The sequence below is a fragment of the Dipodomys merriami genome, unplaced genomic scaffold (assembly GCF_024711535.1).
Source record: "Dipodomys merriami isolate MVZ:Mamm:240054 unplaced genomic scaffold, mDipMer1.0.p SCAF_14, whole genome shotgun sequence".
Taxonomy (NCBI): Eukaryota; Metazoa; Chordata; class Mammalia; order Rodentia; family Heteromyidae; genus Dipodomys; species Dipodomys merriami.
This window is the reverse complement of record NW_027202715.1, coordinates 20,584,023-20,598,030: the sequence shown is the minus strand read 5'-3', so window position 1 is coordinate 20,598,030 and position 14,008 is coordinate 20,584,023. Positions and strand designations below refer to the sequence as shown.

Sequence of the window (14,008 nt, the reverse complement as noted above, 5' to 3'; positions counted from 1 at the left end):
CGTGCGCGCACACACACACACACACACACACACACACATACATACACACGTACACACACATACACACACACACAGATTTAATTAATAATTTCTTATTTCCAAGCTAAGCTGTAAAACCCTAATATTGAGACTGAGAAACAGCCTTTTTCTGACACTTATGTTCAGTCCCCAATATGAACAAATAGGAGGGAAAAAACTTTAATACCAAATTTTTTTCAAGTTTGCAAAATAACAACTAGTCTCATTTCCACACACTTCAGTGGTAGCAAGCTTGCCTAGCATTCATGAGGCCTTGCACTCAATCTCCAACACTGCCAAAAAGAAAAGAAATATACTAATTTTTATGTTTCCAATAGTTGCTGGAATAACAAGCACTTGCCACTGTATCCCGCTTTCCTCCATTGAGATGGAGTCTCATTAATTTATCTGTACAAGTTGGCTTTGATCTCAATCCTATCATTCTCAGCCTCCAAAGTAACTAGGATTACAGATGTCAAACATCTGTGCCCAAAATCTAGCTAGAAATGCGAGTCTATGTTATCACCGAACTATTGAATATTTTGCTGTTTTTTCAAAACAAAAGTAAAAATAAGAAAAAAAATTAGACAGGCGCAGGTGGCTCAAGCTTGGAATCCTATTCAGAAGCTCAGATCTGAGGATTATAGTTGAAAGCCAGTCCAGGCAGGAAAGTTTGTGAAAAACTCTTATTGCGATTAACCACCAAAAAGGCCAGTCTAGCTGTGGCTCAAGTGAAAGAGCATTAGCCTTTAGCAAAAAAGCTCAGGGATAGCAGCCAGGCCCTGAATACAAACCCTAGGCCTGGTAAAAACACACACACAAAAACAGTAACTAGCAAGGCTAGTAAAAATTTCAGATACAATCTATTATTAATTACATATTACTTAATTTTGAAGTGCTGCTTAGCTTGCTGGGTTTTGTTTTTTAACAGTATTGGGGATTGAGCCCAGCCTCAGACTTACTAGGCATAAATTGTACCACTTGAGACACATATTCCCCAGACCTTTTTTGTTCTAGATACTTTCAGACAGTTGTTTTCAGATAAGTTCTACTTGTTTTCAGATAGGGTGTTCAGTTATGGCCCAGGGCTAGCCTGAGACCATAATGCTCCCTACATACACCTCCTTGTGATTTACAGACATGCATCACTATGGTGTGGCTTATTTGCTGAGATGAGGTCCAGACTTTTTTTTTTTTTGCTGAGATTGGCCTTAAACTCTATCTCCTAAGTAGTTATAAGTACAGGTATAAGTCATCATGCTCAGCATAAAAATGGCTTTTATCAAGAAAGTAATTTGCATCTGAGCACTAGTGTCTCCTGCCTGTAATCTTAGCTACTCAGGAGGCTAAGATTTGAGGATCGTGGTTCAAAGCCAGCCCAGGCAGCCCAGGAAGTAGCGCTGTGACTCTCAAGTGTTAGAACACTAGCCTTGAGCAGAAGGAGTTCAGGGAACGCATCCAGGCCCTGAGTTCAACCCCATGACCAACCAAGAAAAAAAAAAAAAAAAGGGTATTATGCTCAGGTGGAAACCTGGCTCAAGTAGTAGGGTACCTACCTAGCAAGCATGAGGCCCTGAGTTCAAACAGCAGCAGGATAAAAAGAGGGAAGAACAAAGGGACAGCTAGCCTAATTGAATGTATAACTTTCTGATGGATTTATGAAAATGTTTTATGTTTATTACAATTTACAAAGCTGCCTAATATCTATCTATAAATCACCCTTTAAAAGGGGGGGGGGATGCTGCTGATCACATATATGGTATATAACATATGAGCACCGTTATATATTACAGACTGTGATAGACAATTTGCTCCAGGAAAGTTAGAATGAACTTGTGACTTTAAATGAGCATCATTATTCCACAATACTGTGAATTTCCGGAAATTAAGTAATCACTTAATCACGATCAAAAAAAAAAAAAAAAAAAAGAACCTTGGGGAAGGGAGGGAGGGAGGGGATGGTAGGGGGAAAACAATGGAGGGGGTAACAATGTTCAAGGGGAAGTGGAAGTGTACTCATTACCTCACTCATGTAACTGTAACCCTCTGTATAGTATCTCTACAATAAAAAAAATTAAAAAAATAAAAATAAAAAAAAAAAATAAAAGGGGGGGGGGAAGAGGGGGGTAGAGCCACGGCTCAGCTGGTAGTGTCAGCCAATGAGCAAAAGCAGCCACAGGTGCTGAGTTTGAGTTTTGATCTTGGACTAAGAAAAAGAAAAAGGAAAGAAAAGGCCTTGACACTAAAATATGATTTGGTACTGAAAATCACTGAACATTATTGTGTCTGTCATAACAAGCCAGAGCTGTAGAATTTTTCAAAACTGAGAAGTTCTAATAGTATAAATACCTTCATATAGAGACTAAAGTTAATATAAAAATTCAGAGGGGCTGGGAAGGTGGTTCAGTGGTGGAGCGCTTGTCTTGCATGCATGAGGCCCTGGGTTTGATTCCTCAGCACCACATAAGCAGAAAAAGAAAAAAGCCAGAAGTGGCGCTGTGGCTCAAGTGGTAGAGTACTAGCCTTGAGCTGAAGAGCTGAGGGACAGCCCACGTCCAGAGTTCAGGCCCCATGACCGGACCCCCCCAAAAAAAATTTATATAAAAGTTACCTCCTTACAATTACCTTTCTATTTACTATTCACCTGGTATTACATCTGAAACCATATCACAAATGAATAACAACAAAAAGTCTGAAGTTACTGGGCTCATCTCTATTATCCTAGCTACTCAAGAGGCCAAGATTTGAGGATTGTGGTTCAAAGGCAGCCTGGGCAGAAGAGTCCTCAAGACTTTCTTCAAATAACCAGCCAAAAAAAGAATAAAGAAAGAAAACCAGCGGACTTGAGAAGCCAGGAAAAAGTTCAAGGCTCCAAGTTCAAGCCCTGGTACTGGTACAAATAACAACAAAAATAAAAAATAAAATACAAAGCAGAAGGTCTATGTTAATATTAAGAAAAACTAGAATGCTTCACCATAAATTATGGTGAAATATTGTCTTAGATATCACAAAAACCTTTTTTAGCCTAAAAACAAAAACCCTTTAAGTCTTAAACTCAAAATACTACAGCAATTACATGTGAGAGAAAAAGTAGAAAGTAGGTCAAATGTGAGGTCATTACATAATTTTTAGTCAATAACTGTCACTTTGCAAATTGCCACTTTCTAAAAGAAAAGAAAAAGAAAAAAATTAAAATAAAATTCAGTGAGAAAAAAATTAATTTACTTAAAGTAAATTTCTCCTAAACAGCACCATCATTAAGAGGCATCATAAGCAAGTTGAGAAGTCTGTTGTTTTTATCACAGAAGAAAAAATGAGGAAATTCATTTGGGGAGCTGTGTAGAATTTGGTTATAAAATGTTCAATAAGGAAAACATTAAGTATGATATATATATAATAAGTATATATGTATAGGAAGTGGCGCTGTAGCTCAAGTGGTAGAGCGCTCGCCTTGAGCTGAAGAGCTAAGGGACAACGCCCAGGCCCAGAGTTCAAGCCCCACGACCGACAAAAAAAAAAAAAAAAAAAAAAAGTATATATGTATAATATATAATAAGTATATATACTATGTCTATTATAAGTATGATATATATAGTTCATATTAGAAGTATCTATTCTAAAATATATTAGCTCTAGTACATATCATTCTATCATAGTTCTTAAAACAAAACAATGTTAAAAATATGCAAATGAGTTTTTTTAAAAAGGTGCTATTAAAACAAATCTAAAATTAGTATAACACTTTGGCTTCCTTGACCCAGTAACTAATACTAAGAAGAACAAGAATGTTTTAAGAGGCCAGAATTTGTGTACTTTTTTTTAAAAAAAACAAAGCATAACTAAGTTAGGATATTATTTGTGTATCTGAAGAACTAACTAGGCAAGGACTCTACCATTCTCTTTTTATTTAGCAGCAGTGGGTTTGAGGGTTTGAACTCAGGTCCTTTGCATTTGCTAGACAAGCATCTACAACCTGGACCATATTCTCACCCTTTATTTTGTTTTACAGAAAGACTTTATCTTGTCCAGGCAGGATCCTCCTGCCTCTACCTCCCAAGAAGCTGGGATTACAAGTGGGTGCTACCACAGGCAGTCTTTTCTTTTTTCTTTTTTCTTTTTGGCCAGCCTGAACTCTGGGCCTGGGTGCTGTCCTTCAGCTCTTCAGCTCAAGTCTAGCTAGCACTCTACCACTTGAGCCACAGCGCCACTTCAGACTTTTTCTGCTTATGTGGTGCTGAGGAATCAAACCCAGGGCCTCATGCATGCAAGGCAAGCACTCTACCACTGAGCCACCTTCCCAGCCACAAAGGCAGCCTTTTCTTTAAATCTATTTGTCTACCTAGATCAACCCTACATAAATCTATAAGACTACACTGATGAGATATTAGTTTTAAATTTTGAAGTAATTCTGAGTTAATGGTTAATATTCATTCCTATTTTAAAAAGTAGAAATAACTCTATCCTTTGTACACTAAGCATGTTTGATCTTCCACACTGAAAACAATAAAGCCTAAAAATCAAGTTAGAAAAAAATGAGTAATATTTAATATTTTAATAGCTGAGATATTCAAGATAGTAAAATTAGTAGCTTAAAATCAGTCTATACCACAAACAGAAAATTTATAATAAAGCATTCATTTTCTCATTCCTCTTTACAAACAGAAATTCTATTAATTATAGAGAAAAATATAGAGTATACAAAAATAGCCAATCAAATAGCTTAACTCAAGTTAAAAGCAAAAACCTACCCAATAAGGTCAAAGGATTCAAAGAAATAATTAGGTGTCAATGCTTACAAGCTCATAGTACGAATGATTTAAATAATTAATTATAAAAGATTAAGGACCTCTTTCCCATCACCTTTGTTACCTGGGTACTCTGATACATTCCTCTGATCCTAGTAGGCCAAGTTGTCCATCAGAATCGAGACCCCAAGCATACACCTGGCCCTTGTCATTAAGCGCTAATGTATGAGCTTCTCCACATGAAACAGCTACGATATTTTGGGCATCCAGGGCAACAACCTGCTCTACAGAACACAAGTCAAGAGAGAGACATTACATTCTAGTTTTGAACTTCCAGTGAGAATACATTCAAATCTTCATTTGTAGTTTTTAAATTACGTAAATGCTTACACACAGTAATCACAATCAGTTACATTGAAAAAAAATCTACCAAACATGTTCCCTACAAAATTGTCATTGTGGCAGAATACAGATAACTTTATAAGAAAGCTACTCCAAATACTAAGTGGTCAGAACATCTTGGTTGAAGGTTCAAAGATTATTTCCGAGGTATTCTCCATTCAAAACCAGTATCAATAAAAAAAGACCAGGCTTTAAATAAAACTATTTTAATAACCCGGATGGTTTAACAATGAAATTATAAGAAACACATAAATTATCATATACATACTACCATGGAGTGATTTTATTTTACAAAAGAATTTGAACTGGCAGTTTCCTTGGTCTCAAATTTTCAATCTTTCTGCCTCTAAATCCTGAGAGCTAAGATTATACTAACGCACTACGATAGCTAGTTCAGATTTTTAAAATATAGCATCCATTCTGTATGCTGACTGACAATTATAACTGGCAAGTTCTAATTCCAGTGGAATCCTACATTAGCAACAATTATGTAACCTCTGTATGTTTGAGTTTTAAATAAAAAATTCATTTAAAACCTCTGGCCCTTCCACACTTCAGTAGTCAGACATAATCAGTAAGCCAAGTCAAATTATTTCTCTAGTCCTCAGTATCCTTAAGATATACAATGTTTGTCAGTGTTTCACTAGTGTAAGTTTTTCTAAAATTAATTTTTAAGTTAGTGAAAATGCTACAAATACTATCTTCAACAAACTAAAATTATGTTGAAAGTGATTAAAAATGGATCAATGAAGAGTTATATTTCTAGTTCACATTTGCAAAAGTAGCTATCCAGACTACATCAAAAAAGTTTACATTCCTGGGGCTGGGAAGGTGGCTCAGTGGTAGAGCGCTTGCCTTGCATGCATGAGGCCCTGGGTTCGATTCCTCAGCACCACATAAGAAAAAAAGAAAGAAAGAAAGAAAGAAAGAAAAAAGCCGGTGGGGCTGGGAAAGTAGCTCAGTGGTAGAGCGCTTGCCTTGCATGCATGAGGCCCTGGGTTCCATTCCTCAGTACCATATAAGAAAAAAGAAAAAGAAAAAATCCGGAAGTGGCGCTGTGGTTCAAGTGGTAGAGTGCTAGCCTTGAGCTGAAGAGCTGAGGGACAGCACCCAGGCCTAGAGTTCAGGCCCCATGACCAGACCCCCCCCCCAAAAAAAAGCCGGAAGTGGCGCTGTGGCTCAAGTGGTAGAACACTAGCCTTGAGCTGAAGAGCTGAGGGACACCGCCCAGGCCCAGAGTTCAGGGCCCATGACTGGACCGCCTCCCCCCCCAAAAAAGTTTACATTCCTATGTAGAAAGCAATTCAAATTGCATCTGGATTACTGTATGTTGCATTCTGGAATAAGTAGTTACCCAGAGATATCCTCTAGGAATCAGCTGCACAACACTTATAACATGTTAAGTATTATGAGTTTATATCTCTTAAAGTGGATGAATAGTTCACTGAAGTTTATTACACTAACTCCTCATTTTTGTATTTTTTCATAAAATTATACTGTACAAATATGCAAAAAAATAGGATATACAACACTGTCCCTCACAAGAAAAAGGACTCAGAAGAATCTTGCTTATACAAAGCAGTCTATAAATCTTAATTATGGAAAAAAGAAAACATACAAAAAAATCTATTATTACTCAAAGATTTCTGAAATCACTGAAGTCACTGTCTTTCCAAGACAATTGTCAAAGTAAGTAGCGAAAAAAGACATGACAACAAAAGAAGTAAATTAAGACTGGTTGCTTCACCAGTAGTTGAGGGAGCTGGGAAGGTGGCTCAGTGGTAGAGTGCTTGCCTTGCATGCATGAGGCCCTGGGTTCAATTCCTCAGCACCACATAAGCAAAAAGAAAAAAGCCAGAAGTGGTTCTGTGGCTCAAGCGGTAGAGCACTAGCCTTGAGCTGAAGAGCTGAGGGACAGTACTCAGGACCCCCCCCAAAAAACCAAAAAACAGTATTATTAAATTAATATCACTGCATTCCTTATGTTGTAGGCACTAGACTTACAAAATGAGTAACAGGCTGGGAAGGTGGCTCAGTGGTAGAGTGCTTGCCTTGCCCAGTCCCAGAGTTCAGGCCCCACAACCAGGGGGGGAAAAAAAAGAGTACCAGGGCTCTAGTCTTCAAGAAATTTAACAGTTTTTGTGGACAGAGGTTAACACTAAAATAACAATATGCAGCAAGCTATTATTTATTTAAGCCTTGGAACTTATTAGGAACAATTCTGGATGGCAATAACACTTAAGTTCTGACAATAACACTATGTTCTGAGCTCAGAAAAAAAGGAAGAGATTCCATGTATCCACTGAAGAAATTAAAATTATTTTATCAAAACAAAATAAAAGCTAAGATTGGTAGAAAAAAAAAGTTAGCTCTCAAAAAAATAACCTTCCCAAATTTTAAAGAAAAATGGATAAAAGGTATGAACTACACAGAAGAAAAAGAAAACAGTGGTTAATCATACCAAGAAGTTCAACTTCAGTGATAGGAGAAATGTAAGCTCCATAAGAAGGCAATAATGCATTTTGTTATATGGGCTGTCTTTCAAAAAATGTGTTTATCAGCCTGGGGAAGGGGGGAGGTATGTACCTAGCACACATAAGGAACTGGATTTGATCTCTAGCAGCATAAAAAGGGGAGGAAATGTTTATCAGAAAATGAGAATGTAAGTCATGGAGTGGTGGACAATATTTGTAATAAATAGGCAGAGCTGATAAACTGTTATCTAAAATACTCAAGGAACTCTCGAAGGAAACTTTATGGTAAGAATACAAAACTACCAAGTTAAAAATAGCAAAAAATACCTGAACACATACAGAACCAAAGAACACATATAGATGGTAAGTAGGTATACAGATGCTCAACTAATATGTCATCTAGTAACTACAAATTAGAACAATCATATAACAAAAGCCACTAAGGACACAAAACAAAAACTCTTACTCTTCGGTGATGGGAAAATAGAGAGTAAAGTAACTGAAAAACAGTTTGGCACTTTCTCACAAAACTATGTGATCCAACAATCCAACAGTTGCACTGCTTAATATTTATTGAAAAGAACACTTGTAAATACAAAAAAATGCATGGATGTACATTTATTGCAGCTTTATTTACAACTGCCAAAACACAGAAGCATAAAAGTATACTATCCTTTCGGTGAGTGGTACTGGTATCCAAGCTATAAAGAAAGGAGCTATGAAGCCCCTAAAAGACTAAACTGAAATAAGCCATCTGAAAAGCTTATATACTGTTTGATTCCAAAAGTATAACATTCTGGAAAAAGTAAAAATATGGAGAATGGAATGGTTTTTTAAAAAAATCTAGGGACGGCTAGATTGGGAAAAGGAAGAAAGAAAGAGCATGCAGAGCACAAACAATTGTTAAGGACACTGAAACCCGTTTTCATGATAACTACATGATTAAGTACATGTCACTTACATCTGTTAAAACCTTTAAAATATGTAATACAAAACTGAAGCCTAATGTAAAACTATGAAATTTCTATTTTAATTTTGTGGTCATGACCTCAACAAATGCAAACTATGCTACAGGATAGTAGTTCTCAAGTCCCAGGACAATCTGAGAAACAGCCTATCTGAGGGAATGAAATCTGCTTTAAAAAGTTATCACTGTGGGGCTGGGAAGGTGGCTCAGTGGTAAAGCACATGCCTTGCATGCCAGAGGCCCTGGGTTCGATTCCTCAGCACCACATAAGCTAAAAGAAAAAAGCCGGAAGTGGCGCTGTGGCTCAAGTGGTAGAGCGCTAGCCTTGAGCTGAAGAGCTGAGGGATAGAGCCCAGGCCCAGAGTTCAAGCCCCATGACCGAACCCCCCCCCCCCAAAAAAAAGTTATCACTGTTCTATCAGTATTTATAGATCATAATATTTCATATCTAAGAAATGAAAAAGGACATTTGGCCTCAAGAGGCACAAGAATACAAGAAAACAGAAGATTGTCTCAGAATATTTTTTTAAAAAGATTTTTTAAAAACATCTGTGCTGTCGGGGTGGGGTGCTGGTGGCTCACCCCTATATTCCTAGCTACTCAGGAAACTGAGATCTGAGGATCATGGTTCAAAGCCAGCTCAGACAGGAACATCCATGAGACTCTTATCTCCAGTTAACCACCAGAAAACCAGAAGTGGTCCTGTGGCTCAAATGGCAGAGTGCTAGCCTTTACCTGAAGAGCTCAGGGACAGCATCTAGGCCCAGAGTTCAAGACCCACAACGGACAAAAAAAAATCCAACAACCAGCTATGCTATATTGGCACACACCTCTCCTAACTACTTGGAATCTAAGGAGGAACCCTTGAGTTCCAGAGTTTAAGACTCAATCTGGATAATATAGTGAGATCCTCTTTAAAAGCAAAACAAAACAATCACAGTCAGAAAACATAAAAAGTAAGTGGGGGTAGAGGGGTGCCTGGCTCAGATAATAGAGCACCAGGCCCTAAGTTCAAACCCCTGCAATCCTCCCAGGACTTGGAGGGCTGAGGCAAAAGAATTTTGAGTTTAACCAAGCCCCTCAACAAAAGGGAAAAAAAAAACACCAAAAACATAAAAAAGCTACTTAGTTCCAATCACTTTAAGAGGATTCAGCTGCCTTCCCTTTTTTTGGGGGGGGGAAGTGTGGAATGGTTAGTCATGGAGCTTAAACTCAGAGCCTGGGCACTGTCCCTGAGATTTTTTTCTACAGAGGAGCACTCTATCACTTTAAGCCACAGCTCCACCTCCAGTTTTCTGGCGGCTAATTGCAGATGGGTCTCACGAACTTTCCTGCCCAGGCTGGCTTTGAATCGTGACCCTCAGATGTCAGCCACCTGAGTAGCTAGGATTACAGGTGTGAGCCACCAACACCCAGCCTCCTTGAGTTCCTTTGCTTCCTGGCCCTCCTATCCCAATTGGACCCACCTATTCCCCATCATCTTCAGCAGTATTCCACAGACAATTTCCATGCTAGTAAAGAGATAGCATACTATGGCCATTATCCAGAACTTGTACTCTTGGCTTCCTCCCCTTCACTGATGCAAGTAAGGATGATGATGACCTCTGCTTTCTGATGTCACTGAGAATTTAACAGAGATAAGACAAGAAGACCCTTACTACTGCCCGAGGGATAGGTAAGGATTAATATAAAACAGAGAAGTTTTTTTAAGAAGTTGTCCTCACAAGGAGTAGAATTTCTCTTCCATTTCTTATCACAAGCTTAAAAACCTCACAGCTTGTAGGGTCGGTTTTCAACGCGAACCAGTGGCGCTGTGGCTCAAGTGGTAGAGCGCTAGCTTTGAGCTGAAGAGCTTGAGGGACAGCGCCCAGGCCCAGAGTGCAGGCCCTATGACCCACAAAAAAAAAAATACACATAAACATACATAACCATGACACTATTATACATATACATGTTTATGTGTATATAATATGCATATACACATATATACAATGGTACATATATACATATATTCACTAACATTACAAAGTTATAGTAATCAAAACAGTATAGTACAGGCATACAAACAGACGAACAGAATAGACCATAAATAACTCCAAACATACAGGGAAAACTATTTCTCAACAAGGGTATCAAAAGTAGACAATGGGAGAAGAGATAGTATGCTAGAAAAACTTGGTTTCCAGATACAGAAGAATGAAACTGGAGGATGTGATGGTTACTCTGATGTAAAGCACTGGCAAATGAGCAAAGCATCACATACCAAGTTTGAGTCCTGGTTTCAGACAAAAAAAAAAAAAAAAAAGGAAAGAAAAGAAAGAAATTGTAGCCTTATATACAAAATACAAAATCAAGTCAAAATGGATAAAGGATGCTCTGTTGACACTGGACTGACAGATCATTTATCACAAAAAAAACTCATGCTATAAAAAACAAACAATGCAGCCATAAAATTTAGGTAAACAATCACATGAACAACCTATAGCCTGGGAAGAAAACAAATGAAAACTATCTCACAAGAGATTAATAAATAAATTCATAAAGAACCCTTACAAATCAGGGCCAAAGTATAACCTGAATTAAAAATGAGCAAAGTCAGGCACCAGTGGCTCATACCTGTAATCCTAGCTATTCAGGCAGCTAAGATCTGAGGATTTCAGTTCAAAGACAGCAGGAAAGTTCATGACTCATCTCCAATTAACCACCAAAAAAACACAACGTAGAGCCGTGGCTCAAGGTGTAGAGTATAGCCTTGCATGAAGAAAAAGCTAAGGAACAGCACACAATACTGGCACACAAGTACACATGCCCACACACAAATGGCAAAGTATCTAAACATTTTCCCAAAGACAGAAAAATTGCCAACAAGATATATGAAAATCTGCAATCTAAGAATTGTAAGTGAAATGCAAATTAAAATCATTCCCTTATATACTTCACGTCCATAAGGATATTACCAAAAAGAGACAAATGCCAATGTTAAATATGGAAAATACGGGTCCTATACATTGCTGGTAGGCATATATATTCCAGACCTTATAGAAAATAACAAAGGTTCCTATAGAAATTTTTTAAAATGTAACTATTTCATACTCAGAAATCCCTCTTCTGAGTATATACCCAAAGAATATGAAATCTCCTAGAAAGATAACTCCAGTCCAGTGTTCACTGCAACATTATTTACAATTGTCATGACATGGAAACAACCTAAACGGCCTCTGACAAGTGGATAAAGAAAATGTGACGTGTGTATACAGCAGACCCAAGTAAATCGTTCTAAAGAGACCAATGCTGCTGGGCACCCATGGCTCATGCCTATAATCCTAGCTACTCAGGAGGCTGAGATCTGAGGATCACAGTACAAAGCCAGCAAGGGCAAGAAAGTCTGTGAGACTCTTTTATCTCCAATTAACTACCAGAAAACCAGAAGTGGCCCTGTGATTCAAGTGGTAGAGCACTCACCTTGAGCTAAAGAGCTAAGGAACAGCATTCCGGCCCAGAGTTCAAGCCCCATGACCAACAACAACAAAAAAACCAATGTTGAAGGGAAAAAAACATGAATCCTGCTGGGAGTTGGTGGCTTATGCCAGTAATCCTACCTACACGGGAGGCTAAGAACTGAGGATCAAAGTTCAAAGCCAACACAGGCAAAAAGTCCGTTAGACTCTTACCACAATAAACCACCAAAAAGCCAAAAGTAGAGCTATGACTCAAAGTAGTAGAGCAGTAGCCTTGAGCAAAAAAGCTCAAGGACAGGATAGCACCAAACACACATACATGTGTGCACACACACACAACCTACCACACCACAATGCTCAGGATACAGGAATTCAGAACTGTACTGAAAATGCTTGATTTAATTTTCCTATAAGGCCACCCTACTTCTGCTAGAAACAAGCTGCCTTTCAATAAAGCTAAAGTTCTGATTTTATCATTTCAACTAAATTAAGTTTTTGGGGGGAGTTAGGGGTTGGTCATGGGGGAACTCTGGGCATAGGAGCTGTCCCTGAGCTCTTCAGCTCAAGGCTAGTGCTCTACTACTTGAGCCACAGCTCCACTTCCAGTTTTCTGGTGGTTAAATGGAGTCTCACCTACTTTCCTGCCCCAGCTGGCTCTGAACAGTGACCCTCAGATCTCAGCCTCCTGAGTAGCTAGGGTTACAGGTGTGAGCAACCCGTGCCCGGCTTACCTTGCTTTTTGAGCACCATTTGCTTTTGGGGAAGAATAAATAAGTATAGTAGAACCCCATTTACGTACATGTGTGTGTGCGCGCACGCGCCAATACCAGAGCTTGAATTCAAGCCCTGGGAGCTTCCCTTAGCTTTTTTGCTCTACCACTTGAGCCACAGCTCCACTTCTCTTTTTTTTTGTCAGTCCTGGGGCTCAAACTCAGGGCCTGGGTGCTGTTCTTGAGCTGCTTTTTGCTCAAGGCTTGAGCCAAAGTGCCACTTTCAGCTTTTTCTGAGTAGTTTATTGGAGATAAGTGTCACATGGACTTTCTTGCCAGAGTTAACTTTGAACCATGATCCTCAGATCTCAGTTTCCTGAGAAGCTAGGATTACAGGTGTGAGCCAGGAGTACCCAGGTATTTCTGGCACAGTACTAACACACACACACACACACACACACACACACACACACACCAACTACATAGCATTACATTAATTACATTGGCTAGGTGGATCTTATTTTGAAGGTTTCTCAACCAAAAGAGATATTAACATTGTTTTTTGTAACATGTTACAAATTCAAATAACATTGTACAAATTCAAATAGTTTTATTAATTTCCTGAAAATAAACTTTTTAGATAAGATGGTATATTTGTAATTCTGCTATATAGTAGTAACTTTCCCGTTTTTTTCTTACATAGAAACAACATACGAATACTTATTTACTATCAAAAGTTTCATTAATTGTTGTGGGAAAAAAGGTACCATTGTGTACTATTTTGCATTTCTCTATGAATGAGGGTGAGCAATATTCACTTAAGAACTGATTTTCTTTTTACTTTTCTGTGACCTACCTGTTTCACATACTATGTTATTTTGCTATTATATTTTGTTATTTTGCTATTATGCTATTTGTTCAATTTCTAAGAGTGTTTTACATATGGGAGATTAGCACTTGTTAATATGAATCAGAAATGCTTTTCCATTTGTCTTTTCAACTTAGTGACATGCCTAGCATAATGTTTTGTACTTTTATATAAGTAAAATTTTCTTCTATGTTTGTTGTCAATTTTAAGCAGAAAGGCTTTCCTGACTCCAAAATAATAATTTCAAATTGTCCATGATTTTTTCTAGTACTTTGATTAGTCTTTACATTTAAATACTTGAGTCACAGGAATTTATCCAAATAAATTCCATACTTGGCATGAGGTATTAATCCAACACTTATTCTC

General features: G+C 38.0%; 1 protein-coding gene across 9 annotated transcripts in view; it reads right to left on the bottom strand.

The window, feature by feature from the left end:
- The window catches only part of Herc4 (HECT and RLD domain containing E3 ubiquitin protein ligase 4), a 109,059-nt gene that overhangs the window by 74,173 nt on the left and 20,878 nt on the right, over nucleotides 1-14,008 (bottom strand). For all 9 annotated transcript variants that reach the window (XR_011371552.1, XM_070020994.1, XM_070020993.1 and 6 more), the window contains one exon: nucleotides 4,888-5,047. Coding sequence is in view for 8 of the 9 variants with exons in the window: in XM_070020994.1 (XP_069877095.1) it covers nucleotides 4,888-5,047 (160 nt within the window). In the remaining variant the exon portion in view is untranslated. The remainder of the gene's footprint in view (nucleotides 1-4,887; nucleotides 5,048-14,008) is intronic.